Below are 19749 nucleotides of genomic sequence, written 5' to 3'. Positions count from 1 at the left end.
ATCTTTAATTTGCCATTTAGCATAATTGGTGTCAGTTCCGCTTAATTAATGATTACATCATCCTTATAGTTGAGTAGTTGAACTACACAGTTAGTAACAAAGATTATATATTGTAATATTGTATATATCTCTCTCTGTATTCAGCAGTATTTTTAAAATTGGATTTTTATTAACTAGATCATATTGTATGCTTTTTTGTACAAAATTGTAGCACACTAATGTTTCCAAGTTAAGGCTTAGTCTCATTGTTTCAGTACTAAGTTAATGTAAAAGTGTAGGTAATGGCATAATTTTCTTTTTAAATTCCTATGCTAAAACAAAGGAAGTGGTTTGTATTTTGAGTAGTTCGACTTCTTGGAGTTCATTACAGATTCTTCCACTGAGGTTTTCATGACTTCAAAATGAATATATGGATGTTGTTGATGATGAAGATGAGGATGATGATTTTAATTTTTTTATAAACAGATAGCTTATCTACCACATTAGAGTAGAATTGCTTTTTAATATTTTAAAGCTCTTTCGAAATTCTCATGAGGAAGTTCATAATAGTTTCACCAGAGGTTATAACATAGCCTCATGTTTACTGAGAAATGCATGTAGATTTTAGGTTAAAGTTTTAAGTATTTGTAGAGAAAAAAATATTCAAAATATTCAAGCAATTAAGAAAAAAGACTGTCAGGTGTAAGGAAAGAAATAATGGCAGATATACTTAATGCCACCACACTTAAATGTGAGTTAAAAATGTTTTGAATTGTCAGAATTGGTGGTAGCTTTGAGGAGTTCTTCACATATGCCATTATCATTTTAGAGTGTCAGTGCTATTATTTGGACATCTTTTATATTTGCTATTAGATCCATATTATATGAAGAAAATAGACTAAAAAGTAAATGCTTAGAAGCAACCTTAATAAAATCCTCACTTCGTTTTTGCTTTTTTTTTTTTTGGACCCCTTTGTGAGGGGGCGAATTTCTGTTTCATTGTAAATCTTTTGTCCTTTTGTGTTGATGTAGGGTTCCGATGACTGTTTGGTGAAAATCTGGGCAACAGATGATGGACGCCTTCTTGCTACACTTCGAGGGCACTCTGCTGAAATTTCTGACATGGCTGTTAACTATGAAAATACTCTCATTGCCGCAGGCAGTTGTGATAAAGTTGTGAGAGTGTGGTGTCTTCGAACTTGTGCGCCAGTTGCAGTCCTTCAGGGACATTCAGCTTCTATCACTTCCATACAGGTAAGAAAAATACAAAGATACCTCTAATATATATAAGAATGAGAATTTTCTTGTTTTTTGTTACATTGTTTGGATAATATAAAGAATGGCAACAGAAAAATTTTCATCTCTTAAGGGCTTTGTCCCTATCTTGCAGACAGGTATGCAGTTTAAAGTTCCTTTTTCGTATAAATCTGTTCTGTTTAGAGACAAGTAAAACGGTTATTTAAAAGGTTTTTTGAGTACAGTGTAAGACATCTTATTTATCTCATTTGTATTTGTGAACAAGGGACAAGACTTGGAATTGCCTTAAGGAACACTGATACCTTTTAGGCAGGATACGAATAGGTTCTAACTTGAATATTGGCATACTGTGTGTTAATATTTAATGCAAAATGCTTGTCAGTTCAGATTTTGTGTTGTGTGTAGTTTAATATTTGGGAATTTTTTATTCTTATTTTCAGTAATTTCTTATTTCAACTTGATGTTTGACGTACATCAGCTTTTTAAATATTTGTCCATATAGTGTTTTTACCAGACATTGGTAGTGAAAGTCCTGGATACTCCTCAAAGAACTTTGTTTTCTTCTTTGTGTTGACAGCAAAACAGAGGAATCCTTTTGACACTTTCTTTTAGTTTGGTCAAGGAGACCACTTTTGTGGATGAGATAATTACTCCCATTGAATTTTCTTTGTTCTTTAGTCACTAAAAAGTATGCCAGGCAATTTTTGTTTTAATATTTAAATAATATCACCTGTTTATGAGGCACTAGCAAGAATTGGGTTCAATGTATATTGGATTTGAAAATTTATACGTCAAATTTTTGATTGGTTGAAATTATCTATTGGATTTTGTTTTGGGATATTACTGGTTACTTGTGTTCTCACCATCCTATCTGACAGACTGTTTCTGAAATTTGGAGATAGTCTCATACAACATGAAAAATATGAATATTTGTTACTACTGAAAATGTTTATGGAACTGTTTTGCTCCATCATAGTTTCATTTTCTAGTTTCTATCTCATTTCATTTGTGTGTGTAAGTGCCCTAGAGATCCATGGACCTCTTTTGTTTTTGTTTTTTGTGTTGCTTTTGTATGGACCACTTTTCTATAACATTCTTTCCCTTAGTAATCGCATCAAGTCTCATGGCTTTAAATTTCATCTGTAAGCTGATAACTCCAAATGTGTACTTCCATCTTGGGGCCTATCTTTTAGCTCCATACTTGTACATTCAGTTACCTAGTTAGCATCATCACATGAAGGTCTGCAAGGCATCTCAAACTCAACATCTTCAAAATTGAATCCCTGTCTTCCTTCCTCATATTTGCTCCTCCCAAACCTTTTCCCATATAAACAAATGACAACTTCATCCTTTCAGTTGCTCAGAGTAATCATCCCTGACTTTTTGTTTCTCACATTGCATATCTAACTTGTTAGCAAATCATGTTGACTCTACCCTCAAAATATATCCAGAATCTGAACAAATTCTCATGACCTTTGTCATTACTACTGTATTTCAAACCACCATCATTTGTGACCTACATTATTGAAACAGACTTCTAACTGATCTACCTGTTTCTTCCCATCCCTCTTTCCTGCCCACGTCTAGCCTCTGCATAGATACATAAATGATTTTAAGACGGAGGTTTAAAAAAAGGAAATTAAATCATGTCACTGGTGCTCAGAAGCTTTAATAGCCTCCAAATTCAGAGTTAAAGCCGAAGGTTTTACAGTGACCCACAAAACCTTACATTCTCAGCCCCTTGCTCTCTTTGAACATATCTCCTATTGCTTGTTATCATTCTGCTTTAGCTGCTTCTTTAAACCACTCTAGCTACACCCCTGCCCTTGCTTTTGCTGTTCTATATCTTGGAAATGGTCCTCTTTGGATCGTCATATGATGTATTCCCTTACTTTCCAAATGATGGAAATGCCTGTCACTATTCCCAGGGAAACTTTCTCTGATTAACTTACTATTTTAAAATTGTATTCATTACCACACCAGCACTCTTTCATTTTTGTTCATAGTCAGTTCAGTTCAGTTCAGTTCAGTTGCTCAGTCATGTCTATTTGTGACCCCATGAATTGCACCACACCAGGCCTCCCTGTCCATCACCAACTCCCGGAGTTCACTCAGACTCATGTCCATAGGGACAGTGATGCCATCCAGCCATCTCATCCTCTGTCATCCCCTTCTCCTCCTGCACCCAATCCCTCCCAGCATCAGAGTCTTTTCCAGTTAGTCAACTCTTCGCATGAGGTGGCCAAAGTACTGGAGTTTTAGCTTTAGCATCATTCCTTCCAAAGAAATTCCAGGGCTGATCTCCTTTAGAATGGACTGGTTGGATCTCCTTGCAGTCCAAGGAACTCTCAAGAGGCTTCTCCAACACCACAGTTCAGAAGCATCAATTCTTTGGCACTCAGCTTTCGTCACAGTCCAACTCTCACATCCATACATGACCACTGGAAAAATCATAGCCTTGACTAGACAGACCTTTTTTGGCAAAGTAATGTCTCTGCTTTTCAACATGCTATCTAGGTTAGTCATAACTTTTCTTCCAAGGAGTAAACGTCTTTTAATTTCATGGCTGCAGTCACCATCTGCAGTCATTTTGGAGCCCCGAAAAATAAAGTCTGACACTGTTTCCACTGTTTCCCCATCTATTTCCCATGAAGTGATGGGACCAGATGCCATGATCTTCGTTTTCTGAATGTTAAGCTTTAAGCCAACTTTTTCACTCTCCTCTTTCACTTTCATCAAGAGGATTTTTAGTTCTTCTTCACTTTCTGCCATAAGGGTGGTGTCATCTGCATACCTGAGGTTATTGACATTTCTCCTGGCAATCTTGATTCCAGCTTGTGCTTCTTCCAGCCCAGCATTTCTCATGATGTACTCTGCATATAAGTTAAATAAGCAGGGGGACAATATATAGCCTTGAGGTACTCCTTTTCCTATTTGGAACCAGTCTGTTGTTCCATGTCCAGTCCTAACTATTGCTTCCTGACCTGCATATAGGTTTCTCAAGAGGCAGGTCAGGTGGTATGGTATTCGCATCTCTTTCAGAATTTTCCACAGTTTCTTGTGATCCACACAGTCAAAGTCTTTGACATAGTCAATAAAGCAGAAATAGATGTTTTTCTGGAACTCTCTTGCTTTTTCTATGATCCAACAGATGTTGGCAATTTGATCTCTGGTTCCTCTGCCTTTTCTAAAACCAGTTTGAACATCTGGAAGTTTACGGTTGATGTATTGCTGAAGCCTGGCTTGGAGAATTTTGAGCGTTACTTTACTAGCGTGTGAGATGAGTGCAATTGTGCAGTAGTTTGAGCATTCTTTGGCATTGCCTTTCTTTGGGATTGGAGTGAAAACTGACCTTTTCCAGGCCTGTGGCCACTGCTGAGTTTTCCAAATTTGCTGGTATACTGAGTGCAGCACTTTCACAGCATCATCTTTTAGGATTTGAAATAGCTCTTCTGGAATTCCATCACCTCCACTAGCTTTGTTCGTAGTGATGCTTTCTAAGGCTCACTTGACTTCACATTCGAGGATGTCTGGCTGTAGGTGAGTGATCATTCCATCGTGATTATCTGGGTCATGAAGATGTTTTTTGTATAGTTCTTTTGTGTATTCTTGCCACCTCTTCTTAATATCTTCTTCTTCTGTTCGGTCCATACCATCTCTGTCCTTTATCTAGCCCATCTTTGCATGAAATGTTCCCGTGGTATGTCTAATTTTCTTGAAGAGATGTCTAGTCTTTCCCATTCTGTTGTTTTCCTCTATTTCTTTGCATTGCTCACTGAGGTGGGGGCTTTCTTATCTCTCCTTGCTATTCTTTGGAACTCTGCATTCAGATGCTTATATCTTTCCTTTTCTCCTTTGCTTTTCGCTTCTCTTCTTTTCACAGCTATTTTTAAGGCCCCCCCAGACAGCCATTTTGCTTTTTTGCATTTCTTTTCCATGGGGATGGTCTTGATCCCTGTCTCCTGTGCAATGTAATGTCTCCATCCATAATTCATCAGGCACTCTATCTATCAGATCTAGGCCCTTAAATCTATTTCTCACTTCCACTGTATAATTATAAGGGATTTGATTTAGGTCATACCTGAATGGTCTAGTGGTTTTCCCTACTTTCTTCAATTTAAGTCTGAATTTGGCAATAAGGAGTTCATGGTCTGAGCCACAGTCAGCTCCTGGTCTTGTTTTTGCTGACTGTATAGAGCTTCTCCATCTTTGGCTACAAAGAATATAGTCAATCTGATTTCGGTGTCGACCATCTGGTGATGTCCATGTGTAGAGTCTTCTCTTGTGTTGTTGGAAGAGGGTGTTTGTTATGTCCAGTGCATTTTCTTGGCAAAACTCTATTCGTCTTTGCCCTGCTTCATTCCGTATTCCAAGGCCAAATTTGCCTGTTACTCCAGGTGTTTCTTGACTTCCTACTTTTGCATTCCAGTCCCCTATAATGAAAAGGACATCTTTTTTGGATGTTAGTTCTAAAAGGTCTTTTAGGTCTTCATAGAGCCGTTCAACTTCAGCTTCTCCAGCATTACTGGTTGGGGCATAGACTTGGATTACTGTGATATTGAATGGTTTGCCTTGGAAACGAACAGAGATCATTCTGTCGTTTTTGAGATTGCATCCAAGTACTGCATTTCGGACCCTTTTGTTGACCATGATGGCTACTCCCTTTCTTCTGAGGGTTTCCTGACCGTAGTAGTAGACATAATGGTCATCTGAGTTAAATTCACACATTCCAGTCCATTTTAGTTCATTGATTCCTAGATGTCGACATTCACTCTTGCCATCTCTTGTTTGACCACTTCCAATTTGCCTTGATTCATGGACCTGACATTCCAGGTTCCTATGCAATATTGCTCTTTGCAGCATCGGACCTTGCTTCTATCACCAGTCACATCCACAGCTGGGTATTCTTTTTTCTTTGGCTCCATCCCTTCATTCTTTCTGGAGTTATTTCTCCAGAAATAACTGATCTCCAGTAGCATATTGGGCACCTACTGATCTGGGGAGTTCCTCTTTTAGTATCCTATCATTTAGCCTTTTCATACTGTTCATTGGGTTCTTAAGGCAAGAATATTGACATGGTTTACCATTCCCTTCTCCAGTGGACCACATTCTGTCAGACCTCTCCACTATGATCCACCCGTCTTGGGTGGCCCCAAGTGCATGGGTTAGTTTCATTGAATTAGACAAGGCTGCGGTCCTAGTGTGATTAGTTTGACTAGTTTTCTGTGATTATGGTTTCAGTGTGTCTGCCCTCTGATGTCCTTTTGCAACAAGCTACCATCTTACTTGGGTTTCTCTTACCTTGGACGTGGGGTATCTCTTCACTGCTGCTCCAGCAAAGTGCAGCCGCTGCTCCTTACCTTGGATGAGGGGTATCTCCTTACCGCCGCCCTTCCTGCTTTGAATGTGGAATAGCTCCTGTAGGCCCTCCTGCCACCCCCGCAGCCACTACTCCTTGGATGTGAGGTTGCTCCTCCCGGCTGCCGCCCCTGACCTCGGTCGTGGGGTAGCTCCTCTCAGCCTCTCCTGGGCTGTCGCAGCCTGGCGCTCTCAGCCGCCACCCCTGACCTCGGACGTGGGGTAGCTCCTCTCAGCTGCCGCCCCTGACCTCAGACGTAGGGTAGTTCCTCTTGGCCATTCCTGCGCCCTCGCAGCATGGCACTCTTGGCCACTGCCACTGACCTCGGACATGGGGTAACTCCTCCTGGCCACTGTCCCTCGGGCATGGGGTCCTCCCGGCTTCTGCCCCTGACCTCGGATGTGGGGTAGGTCTCTTGACCACGCTCTGTGCCGTCGCAGCCAAACAGTTACTACTATTGTTCATAGTAATAATCATCATTTAGCATGCATTCTATATGTTTTATTCTTTGCTAATTATCTCTATTAACATTGTAGTATATTATTATTTTTTCAGTTTCTTTCTTCTTTAAATAAAATTGAAGTAACATGGTATGGTGTTAATAGTGGTTGCCTCTGGATAGTGGGATTATGAATAGCTTTTGTTCTGTTTTTCTGTATTTCCTAGCTTTTATTCAATAACTATGTATTAAAATTGTAATTGTAATGTAATAAAAATTATATTCAAAAATGCACATGTGTTTTAATTTTCTAATCTTAAACATGATTTCTCATTTAAAAACAACCCAAAAATGGGGCTTCCTTGGTAGTCCAGTAGTTGGGAGTCTGCCTGTTAATGCAGGGAACTTGAGTTCAGTCCTTGGTACCAGAAGATCCCACATTCTGCAGGGCAACTAAGCCCAGGTGCCACAACTACTGAGTCCATGCTCTAGAACCGGCAAGCTGCAACTACTAAAACCCACATGTCTAGATCCTATGCTGTACAAGGGAAGCCACTATGATGAGAAGCCTATGCACCATAATGAAGAGTAGTCCCCGCTTGCTGCAACTAGAGAAAGCGCATTCATAGTAATGAAGACCCAGTGCAGCCAAAAATAATTAATTAATTAAAAATACATTAAATACAAAAATAGATACATTTATGGACTGAATTCCCCTTTGTGATTGAAAAAATTAAAGTATAATGAGGATAATAAAGGTTTTAGTATTTCTTCAAACTTAATCAGTTCAGTTCAGTTCAGTCATTCAGTCGTGTCCGACTCTTTGTGACCCCATGAACCACAGCATGCCAGGCCTCCCTGTCCATCACCAACTCCCGGAGTCCACCCAAACCCATGTCCATCGAGTCGATGATGCCATCCAACCATCTCATCCTGTTGTCCCTTTCTCCTCCCGCCCTCAATCTTTCCCAGCATCAGGGTATTTTCCAATGAGTCAGCTCTTCACATCAGGTGGCCAAAATATTGGAGTTTCAGCTTCAACATCAGTCCTTCCAATGAACACCCAGGACTGATCTCCTTTAGGATGGACTGGTTGGATCTCCTTGCAGTCCAAGGGACTCTCAAGAGTCTTCTCTAACACCAGAGTTCAAGAGCATCAATTCTTCGGCGCTCAGCTTTCTTTATAGTCCAACTCTCATATCCATACATAACCACTAGAAAAACCATAGCCTTGACTAGACGGACCTTTGTTGGCAAAAGAATGTCTCTGCTTTTTAATATGCTATCTAGGTTGGTCATAACTTTCCTTCCAAGGAGTAAGCATCTTTTAATTTCATGGCTGTAATCATCATCTGCAGTGATTTTGGAGCCCAGAAAAATAAAGTCGGCCACTGTTTCCACTGTTTCCCCATCTATCTGCCATGAAGTGATGGGACTGGATGCCACAATCTTAATTTTCTGAATGTTGAGCTTTAAGCCAACTTTTTCACTCTCCTCTTTCACTTTCATCAAGAGGCTCTTTAGTTCTTCTTTACTTTCTGCCATAAGGGTGGTGTCATCTGCATAAAATCATACTATTTCATATTTTATTGTCTCATTCCTGTAGATCCTAGATCAGCATATTTACCAGCCAGATAGTAAATATATTAGGCTTTGCAGACCATATGGCCTCTATTTCATACTGAGCAACTTCACTTTCACTTTTTACTTACATGCCTTGGAGAAGGAAATGGCAACCCACTCCAGTGTTCTTGCCTGGAGAATCCCAGGTTCGGGGGAGCCTGGTGGGCTGCCATCTATGGGGTTGCACAGAGTCAGACATGACTGAAGCGACAGCTGCAGCAGCAACTACTTTGCTGTTGTAGTGCAAAGCAACCACAGCCAGTTTAAGGTGACTGTGTACCAATAAAACTTTATTTACATAAACAAGCAGGAAACTGGATTTGGTGTATGGGCTATAATTTGGAGGCTTCTGCTATAGATTGTGGATTAAGCTTTCTGATGCAAGCTTCTGTAGCTCAGAAATGAATATATAAGTGTACTACCTGAGCACTGGTTTCTTTACTATTTATCAGCTCTTAATGGATAATATTAATTGATATTTTTTGTTTGATTTAAGCTTTGTAGTATTTAGAAGTTCTGTGCTTCCAAACAAGAAAACTAAATAAATGACTTCTAATACCTATAATGATTTTTTGCTTTTGATATGAATTTAAAATTTATTCAAGTCATATTCATCTTAATCCTTAATCTTCATCTCAGTGGAAGGTATTCATTATGTTTATTTGGAATTTTAATTTTTTAAAATTATTTATTTGGCCATGCTGCATGGCTTATAGGATCTTAGTTCCCCAACCAGAAATTGAACCCAGGATACGGCAGTGAAAGCACTGAGTCCTAACCACTGGATTGCCAGGAAATTCCTCATTTGGGATTTTTAAAACTCATGGGCATGCTCGAGACCCTGGTTTGATTTTCAGTCTTCCTGTGTGCCAGACATCAGGAGTACAGTTAACTTTCCCCTTATTCTCTTCTGAGGATGTCTAAAATATTGAGCGTTAGAGCTTGAGAATCCTACGTGACTAAGACCATCTGTGGTTTATCTAGAATAGTAGTCATACTTCAAATTGGCAACTCAATTTATATTTTTAAATCTTTTTTCCACAATGATACATACAGACATTTGACTTATATTATCCATGTACATGAAAATGATTTAGATTTAAAAATGCCAAAATTTCCATTGTACTTCATTGAAGTTAAGAGTTTAAAATGTTAAAACCCAAATACTTAGACTTGTACCTTCCTAGTTACTGATTTTTAGATTTTCTTTTGATGCCTTTTTCGGATAAACTATAAAAATTTTATGTTGTTGGTATATAAGCATGTATTCAGATTTATAATGGTTTAACTAGTAATGACTTTGTGTTTTCTCCTTTAAAAGCAGTGAAATAATAATCTTTAAGTGTTGTATTGAATAATTTTTAAATAAGTGTCTTTAGGACTAAAATATTTCATCCTAAATTAAATGACTGACTTTCTCTACAGTTTTTTTATATTTTAATTTTTAATAAGATGTCCATTAATCTAGGAAATTTAAATAACTAATTTCTTGAAACTGAAATTAAGTTGAAACATGAAAGATTTCTATTCTAATTAGAATTTTTTTTCCAGTTTTGTCCATCAACTAAAGGCACAACCAGATACCTCACTTCTACTGGTGCTGATGGAACAATCTGTTTCTGGCAATGGCATGTGAAAACAATGAAGTTTAAGTAAGTTGAGAATTTTGTTAAAAATTTTATGAAAAGAATGTTCATATTTCTTTATCATCTTGAGAGATTCTTGATAGTTCATGTATTAAATATGTAAATTATGTGTGCATGGATGTGTGTGTACACATCCATACTGACTTCAATTGGATGTTAGAGATTTTAGAGTAAATTTTTTATGAAACCAATGTTGAAGAGACTATACACAAAATTTTGATAAGGAGTATTTGTTTCATTTCTTACTGTGGTAAGAACACCTTGAACTTTTTTTCATGGTGGTAGTAAGTAACATGGTAACTTATTTGTAAAGCTAAAATAATAATACTGGTGGCATAAAGTATGTTTGTAAGTTTAAATGCATTTTTAACTTCAATAGTGGAAATAGTACCTTTTGACTACCTCAGTTTTGTGTTTTCTATAATATTGATGATAAATCTGTCAATGTCTAGCAGTGTGCTAAAATTCTTGTACATTAAAAGAACATGATGAAAAATAAAAACATCTTACTTTTCTCTTAGAGATCGCCCAGTGAAATTTACTGAGAGATCTAGACCTGGAGTTCAGATATCTTGTTCATCTTTCAGTTCTGGTATGTATAAAAATTGAGTGTTTTTTTTAGTGCCTAAAATATTGAATAATCCAGTTATAAAAGATTTTTCAGTTGTAAAATATTTTTCAGGTTTTTGGAGAAAATGCCTATGTTCAAGAATTAATAGACACATACTAAAAATGTTATAGTAGACCTTTGTGAATTCTAATTAACATATCATAGAATTTGAGTTTTTTTCTTATTTACAATTAATATGTTTTTATGTAACAATGAATTTAGTTGGTAGAAAGTACAGCCTTCCCCCAACACTCACACATAATTCAACATGAAAATCCTACCCTGACTTTTCAGAAAACATGTACTGTGGCTTCGTATAGAAGACCTGTTCTCAGTATGTAAACAGTGTTTTTCTACTGCTGTTAAGAATTGTATGCTAATTAACCTTCTATTTTTTGTTGGTGTAAAATATAGCATTAAATTTTCCATTTTAAGAAACATTTTTAAGTGTACAGTTCTATGGCATTAAATACATTCACATTGTTCTGCATATATTACCACCATCCATCTCTAGAATTTTTTTCATCATCCCAAAAGCTGCTAGTTTTCACCCTTAACCACTACAGCCACTATACAGAGAATTGTAAATATAGATTATTTTATAAATAAGTTTGGAACATTATGTTTTTATAAGATATAAAGAAATGAATTCCTCAAGGCTTTTAGTGTTTATGATCCAAAGGCCTGTATTTGGTGTAAAAGTTGTGTTTTTATTGGGTGAGTGATATAGTTGTTCCTTAAATATTCCTCTTGTTTTTCTTGAATTTTACTTATTTTTCTCTGAGATATTAATATGCCTTAGTTAGAAGATAACTTTGTGTTTGTTGAAGACTTTTTTATTAATAAGGTAAAGTATAACTAAGGAAGCAATCAGAGGGTTTTGAAAGTTTCTTGGTATAATTTTCTTAAATGTTTGTTTATTTTTTAATCCTCTAGGTGGTATGTTTATTACAACAGGTAGCACTGACCATGTGATTAGAATATATTATTTGGGTTCTGAGATCCCTGAGAAAATTGCCGAATTAGAGTCACATACGGTAAGAACAAAATGAAAAACTTGAATATCATGCTTTCTTTTTAAACACCCATGGGAAGCCGGTTTTATTTCTTCTTTGCTGATCTCTAATCTAATATAGATTGGTCCTGAGACTGTATGGTAAGATGTCTCTTTAGTGGTGAAGATTGGTATGAAATTCTGATTTAGTATGCTTATAGTATTTAAGACAATTTCTGACTATATGAGAAGGGAAAAATATATGTTACAGTAATAATTTATTAAAAAAATCATGTTTTAGCCTGCTTTATTAATCATATAAGTGTTTGTTACTTTGAAGTCTACTTATTAAAAGACATATTAAGGTACATCTTAGGAAGAAAATTCTTTTTACTGAACTTAGCTCATTGGTCTTAGTTTGATTATTTTCAGAATGCCATCAGACTCCTGAAATCTAATCCCATTTAATTGTCAACAACAGCCTTCCATACAGGGAAGTTTTATACTAGGGTGACAGCCATTGGTGCCTGGGAATTTTCTTCTTAAGCTCTCTCCACTGTTGTGTGACATTTACAAGAAATTTTGGAGCCATTATTGTTTATTTATATCCCTGTATACCTTTTACTTCTTCCTCCTCTTTATTTCCTTACCTTCTTCTCCAGACAGTTGTTTACTGTTGAAAATGGGAATATTTGTTTCAACTCACTGTGGATCTCGTGTTCCTCATTGTCAAAGCTATATAGTCTGCATCTGAACGTACTCAGCTTTACAAGTCTTACTATTACTGTTCCTACTACTTTTGATGCTTAATTGATTTGGAATAGTATTAGTACATATCAGTAAAACACAAAATTTCCCTGAAAGATAAATTTTAAAAAAGATACTTTGTGAGTTCCAGAATCATTCATGTTCCTGAAACTTGAGTAAAACAGAGACCCCTGTTAGAAACTTTTCCTTGAACTTTTGGAAACAACCTCCTTCTTTTGTCTTATCATATGAACATAATTGAATATTCAGCTTATGAAGAGTTACTGACCCAAGCTGAGCTCTCAACTTGCTGTAACTTATTCCTAGATACTAAAATCCTGGAATATTATTTAAATTGTGAAATACAAAAACTTAGGAAATATATAACAATCTCAATCTTGAGAGTATCCAGTAGGAAAAATCCAGTTGTGCTAGACCACACAAAGGAGGCATCTTTACAGTTACCACCCAGGCAAGGTGTATATACAGTATGGTCACATTTATTGAGAGCTGAGAAAAGAGGAAGTAATAAATAAATGGGAAATAATTGAGGGAGAAAAGATGAAGAAAAATTGATTGGTAGAGGGTTTTTGGCAGAGGCCCAGATAAAAAAGGTCAGAAAACTTAAACATTCCCTGTTGAAATTAGTGGCAGCTGTTAGTCATTGAAAATAAGATGTCCTTTCCTAACATCTAAAACTAGTTATTGGAACTGACAGTGAGTGTCCTGAATCTATCAGATAAAAATACTCAGTGAAATCATGGAACAGTGTGAATCACAGATATGTCTGAACATATGAAGATGGTTTAATGTGTTTTAAAATGAAAAAGTAACTAAATATGAAGACATTTAGTATCTGAGGTTTTTATTAAAATTTAAGTGCAAATAAAAAAATTAAAAGAAGTTAAGTTCAAATTTAGTTCAATAATTGTGGTTTGTGAAAATGTTCACCACATTTGAAGGTGCATTACTATAGTATAATCACTACAGTACACATTATATTTGTAATAAGTGTAGTTTAGTCATAAAGGAAGATTCAAACAACAGTATCTAAGTTAAGATACCTAAAGACTGTCAAATGAATTCATTGTAAAATAATTAAATAAACCATGTGAGAAACAGCAAATGACTGATTTGTTTTCTGAAATTAAAAAAAGGTTAAGTGAAAAATTTAATTCAACTACTATTAAATGAATTATTTTAAAGTGGCATTTTAGTGTGTTGTTTTATTATGGGGAATATAATAAACTAATACCTATTCAGAACTATCTTGTCTCTTGAGATTTTGGTTTAGAAACAGATTTGCTTATGTTTAGAAACAAGTTTGTCTCAAATTACTGCTGATAACTATTCCTCCTTAGTTAATAATTTCAGTCTTTATTAATTTTTTTAAAGAAAATTAGAGATTTTTTTAAAAGAAAATTATAACATTAAAAAAATCCACTTAATGATACTTTTGCATGTGAATTTGAGGAAAAGAGTACTTTATTTTAAAAATAAATTAATTCTAATCACAAACCTTTTGTTTTATGTCTTAGGACAAAGTTGTTGCTGTTCAGTTCTGTAACAATGGAGACAGGTAATTATGTAGTGCATATCTGTATAAACAGATGTTTCACATATTTTACCTCTATGTCTTCAGAAAAAGCTACGTCTACTATAGATGTTTTATTTCTGTCTAGTTAAACTGAAAGCTGTTGTCTCTTTTTGATGACATTCTCATCCCAGATCTTCTAAGCTCCCATCCAAATAGTAGCCATAGTCTATCAATTCTTCCTGTATGAATGATTTCTTTTTTTGTTTATTTTGCTTTTTCCCTTTCTGTTATCATCCACCTTGGTCAAGAATTCCATTATTTGACCCATTACCTTCAATATTCTTCTCCCTTCTAAATGTGTCTTATCCATTTCTGTCAGATTAACTTTGCTCTATTCAGAAATTTTTAGTGTTTCCTCTTTGTCTGTAGGATAGAATTCAGATGTTTTAGCCTGACATTCAGAATTCTCTACAACTTGACTTAGGCCTACATTCTTTTCTCATCTACTATTCCCTATTTAAATACTCAGATCCAGCCCAATTGATTTAGTCATCATTATTATTATAGTCCATATGCATTTTCTCATCCATTCTTTTGCTTATACTTTACCTCATACCAGGAATAATCATACCCTACTTCCTTTCACTCCTGTTCTATCCCTCCTATGTCTTCCCTTTCCCTTCTGCTCTCCTTCCTTTTATTTCCTTCTCCTTCCTGTCTCTTTTTCTTCTCTAAGTTCTGTCTTTCTTTTAAGGTTCATACCCTACCTGAAGCCTTTCCTGACTCCTCTAGATTTTAGCTGTCTGTCTTCCTCTGAATATCTAGATTGGTTACTGTCTCTACTATTCATATGATACACATTTCCTATGTCTGTTAACTCAGAAATTATAGACAAGTATTCTTGCACCCTCTCAAATGTATCATCCCCAGAAGGTGATAACTTTCTGCCTTGGCCTACAGATTGACCTAGAATAGATTTTAAAATTTATCCACTTGGCATAAATTTGTATCCTTATCTGTCTATAAGGACATTATGTGAGTGACCATGTTTTACTATTAAATACTTTTCAAACACCGGGTGATTACTATGATAAATATGTTCATCTTCATTCAATGCAAGAGTAAATAATAATGATCCACCAAGAGTGATATATTTATTAGGAATGAAAAAACCTTCAAATAATTTTTAAGGTTGTTTTATTGTACCATACTGAGTATACATGTAAAGGTTTGTATAGCTACTATTCTTTCATACTAGGAGTATCTGAATTTTTAAAATTCTTTACCTTTTTCCTTAAATGTAAAACATTATTTTATCTAAATTATGTGGCCAGTACATATATCAAAAGATGTCTAATTTTACTAATAATCAAGAGAAATGCAATTTAGAATAACAATAACAATTTTTTCTTTCAGAATGACAAGATATTGAAGAATCATAGCATCCAGTATTGACAAGGGTTTAGGAAAAATAGGCACTGTCCCACAACTTTGATGATAACTGTAAATTGTTTTTTAAAAAAGAACTTTTTAGGGAAATAATTTGGCAGTATGTCAAAAGCTTTCAAAATGTGCCTACCCTGAAGGGGGAATATTATAGAGAAAAGATGCAGAAAAAGTATAAATTCTTCATGAAAGAGTCCGTTATACCATTAAACTAGGAAAATGTCCTTGATTTGACAGCTCCTAGTGTGCGCATCTGTGGCCAAATCTGAAGTTGGAACAAGATTTTTGTTTTTTAAAAAATGTGCCTGTCCTTTGACTCAGCAAAGATATATATAAGGTTTCACAAAGATGTGTATAGAGATATCCATCACAGCATTATTTATAATGGCAAAGACTGGAAATAGTAAAAATGTTCATTAAGTGGTTGATTAAATTTTGATAGATCCAATTGTTGAATAATTATTGAAAGGGATGATAACTTTTATATTTGTAAACAGAGAAATATATCTATAAAATACAGTTGACCTTTGAAAAACATAGATTTGAACTGTGCAGGTCCACTTATGAATACTTTTTTAAATTAATACATTAGAAAACTTTTTGGAGATTTGTGATAATTTGAAAAAACTCAGACAAATCACATAGCTTAGAAATATTGAAAATATTAAGAGAAAGGTATGCCATGAATGCATAAAATATATGTAGATATATGTATAACACATAAGATATGGGGTCTTCCATTTTCATTGGGACATGGGATCTTCCATTTTCGTTGTGGCATGCAAACTCTAGTTGCAGCATCTGGAAAAACACTATAAGTCAGTGTGTGTGTGTGTGTGTGTGTGTGGTAAGTCGCTTCAGTCATGTTCGACTCTTTGTGACCCTATGGACTGTAGCCCGCCAGGCTTTTCTGTCTATGGGATCCTCCAGGCAAGAATACTGGAGTGGATTGCCATGCCCTCCTCCAAGGGATCTTCCTTTGTATTGTAATTCTATTCCCTGTAGTAGGAATATATAAATGTATGTGTATATATGAAGTCTGAAAGAATAGAAACTAAGTTCCAGATAGTGATACGTTATAGTTATAGGTTAACGAATATATTTTTATTCAGTTTTATTGAGATGCATTCCACATAAAATTCAGTGTTTTAAATATATCCCCAGGGCTGTGCAGCCTTCACTATGATCACCTTTATTTTATTTTTTAATTAAAATATTTTTGATTTATAAGATTATATTAATTTCAGGTATAAAAGATGGTGATTCAATATTTTTATAGATTATGCTTCATTTAAAGTTATTATAATCACTATATTTCTCCATGCTTTACTCTTATATCCTTATTGCTTATCTATTTTATACATAGTAGTTTGCATCTCTTAATCCCATATCCCTAGAACATTGTCATCGCCCCCAAAAGAATTCCAATATACATACCCTTTAGCTTTCAATTTCCCATCTTTCTACACCCCTACCCTCAGCTCTGAACAACCATTAATCCACTTTTTATTTTTGCAGATTTGCCTATTCTGGATGTTTAATATAAATGGAATCATACAGTATTTGGTCTTTTGTGACTTTTTTTTACTTAGCATGATGTTTTCAAGATTCATCCATGTTGAAGCATGTATAAGAATTTGATTTCCTTTTATGGCTGTCAAGAATTCAATTGTATGGCTATACAATATGTTTATCCATCTACCAGTTGATCAACATTTAGGTTGTCATCACTTTTGAAATATAATGAATAATACAATGAATATTTGTGTAGATGTTTTTCTGTGAACTTATGTTTTCATTGCTCTTGTATACTTATGGAGGAGTAGAATTGTTGAGTCATGTGGTACTGTTTATCATTTTGAGGAACTGCCAAACTGCTTCCCAAAGTGTACCATTTTCATTATCCACAGAAGTGTATGAGGATGAATGTATTACTTTTATAATTAGAAAAGTAGTGATTTCCATTCTAGAGAAAGGCAATAAGAATATTTTAACTGTTTTTTTGCAGTTTAAGATTTGTTAGTGGAAGTAGAGATGGAACAGCAAGAATTTGGCAATATCAGCAACAAGAATGGAAGAGTATAGTACTAGATATGGCTACTAAAATGACTGGGTAAGATTGGATGTTAGATATTTTAGTAATTCTCATATAGTATACTATCTTTTACATTATTGTGTTCTATTTAATAATGAAAACAAATATATTTTTAATTTGGAGTTAATTGGTAGAAATTTGTATCTGTGTTTAGTCTCTAAGAACACTGTCTTTAACCGTTGATTGACAGATTGGGTGATAGGAACATATCTGAGTCACTCAAACTTCTGGTCTCTTGTGATCCAAAGATCTCTGTGCTTTACTAATGCCTATAGAATCATTCTCTGCCCTAGTTTTCTATAAGTCATTTTTATATTTTTTTATACTAGGCAGCTTTGATGGTTGTCCATATTAAATGTCACCATATTTTTAGATATTTCCCTGACTTACTGAGAATACCTTTATGTTTCATATTGTTAGTATTCCCACTGCTGCTGCTGCTGCTAAGTCGCTTCAGTCATGTCCGACTCTGTGCGACCCCATAGACGGCAGCCCACCAGGCTTCCCCGTCCCTGGGATTCTCCAGGCAAGAACACTGGAGTGGGTTGCCATTTCCTTCTCCAATGCATGAAAGTGAAAAGTGAAAGTGAAGTCACTCAGTCATGTCCGACTCTAGCGACCCCATGGACTGCAGCCTACCAGGCTCCTCCATCCGTGGGATTTTCTAGGCAAAAATACTGGAGAGGGGTGCCATTGCCTTCTCCGTTAGTATTCTACTCAACATTATAAATACAGTTAATCAGAATTACATTTGATCATCTTCACTGTTAACTGGAAGATACGTAATTACCTATCTCTTTAGGATACAACAGTTTCTTTAGGGTATGATCCTGAAATTAATTATTTTCCCATTAATAACAATATAGAATCAACTTTGTAGTCATAGTCAGCTACTGATAATGTCATTTGATTAAATCAATTAACTGAATTTCTTACTGCTTTTTTGTATACCTATTTTAGTTTCAAAAAATGAATATTTAAAGGAATAAAGTATCCATTTAATTATGTTTTCCTCATATTTTCTGGTAGCCAACATGGCCTTGTATTTTACTTTTCAAGGTATCTAAAGATTCCTTTCTAACTTCACTTTTTTATTGCTCTCATTTAGCTAACTATAAAATTTTTGTCATTCTGTGTTTTTTTTCCTCCATAAAATAAGCCTATAGATGTTGCCCTATGTGATATTAATACTTTTATTATTTTATTTCATGTGTAGTTAAAGATAGTTTAGGATTTTTTTTAAATTTTATTTTATTTTTAAACTTTACAATATTGTATTAGTTTTGCCAAATATCAAAATGAGTCCACCACAGGTATACCCGCGTTCCCCATCCTGAACCCTCCTCCCTCCTCCCTCCCCTACCCTCCCTCTGGGTCGTCCCAGTGCACCAGCCCCAAAAAATCTCTCTAGAAGCATGCAACCTTTTAGATAAAAAAATCCTAAAGATAGTTTAGGATTTTTTTATCTAAAAAGTTGCATGCTTCTAGAGAGATTTTTTTTTCATAATTTGCTATTTAGATGCTCCTTTGTTCAATATCTATTAACCCTGAAATTATTTTGTTTAGGAACAATTTGCCATCTGGAGAAGACAAGGTCACCAAACTTAAGGTGACTATGGTGGCCTGGGATCGATATGACACCACAGTTATTACTGCAGTGAACAATTTCCTTTTGAAAGTATGGAATTCTATCACAGGCCAGCTTCTTCATACTTTATCCGTAAGTATTCTATTTTTGGAATAATTACAAATGATTGAAAAGGGCATTATTTTAGAAGAGAGGAAATTTTAAGTTTTCTAGTTTGCTTTCTATGGCTTACTGTTGCTTGGAGAATTATTCAAAGTACCTTTGTTGACATATTTACAAAATAAGGATGGCGTATGGTGTAGCTACTAAAAGCAGGTATGAAAACTTTTCAGGATCTTTTCCCATATTTATTTACCCATTATGTTATCATATAAAGTCAAGGGTATATAAGTTATTTGTTTGTAGCATGAGTTGGGATTTTTTTGTTGT

At 35.3% G+C, this 19749-nt stretch overlaps 1 protein-coding gene across 9 annotated transcripts in view; it reads left to right on the top strand.

The window, feature by feature from the left end:
* The window catches only part of BRWD3 (bromodomain and WD repeat domain containing 3), a 156926-nt gene that overhangs the window by 63164 nt on the left and 74013 nt on the right, over nucleotides 1-19749 (top strand). For all 9 annotated transcript variants that reach the window (XM_086389869.1, XM_086389871.1, XM_086389868.1 and 6 more), the window contains 7 exons: nucleotides 1012-1233; nucleotides 10209-10309; nucleotides 10825-10895; nucleotides 11850-11950; nucleotides 14193-14233; nucleotides 17646-17750; nucleotides 19299-19452. In XM_086389869.1, the coding sequence (XP_086245995.1) occupies nucleotides 1012-1233; nucleotides 10209-10309; nucleotides 10825-10895; nucleotides 11850-11950; nucleotides 14193-14233; nucleotides 17646-17750; nucleotides 19299-19452 (795 nt within the window). The remainder of the gene's footprint in view (nucleotides 1-1011; nucleotides 1234-10208; nucleotides 10310-10824; nucleotides 10896-11849; nucleotides 11951-14192; nucleotides 14234-17645; nucleotides 17751-19298; nucleotides 19453-19749) is intronic.

Source organism: Bos grunniens, chromosome X (assembly GCF_055505025.1).
Source record: "Bos grunniens cultivar Pamir isolate PY7600 chromosome X, Bosgru_T2T1.0, whole genome shotgun sequence".
NCBI lineage: Eukaryota > Metazoa > Chordata > Mammalia > Artiodactyla > Bovidae > Bos > Bos grunniens.
This window is presented reverse-complemented; position numbering and strand designations above follow the sequence as displayed.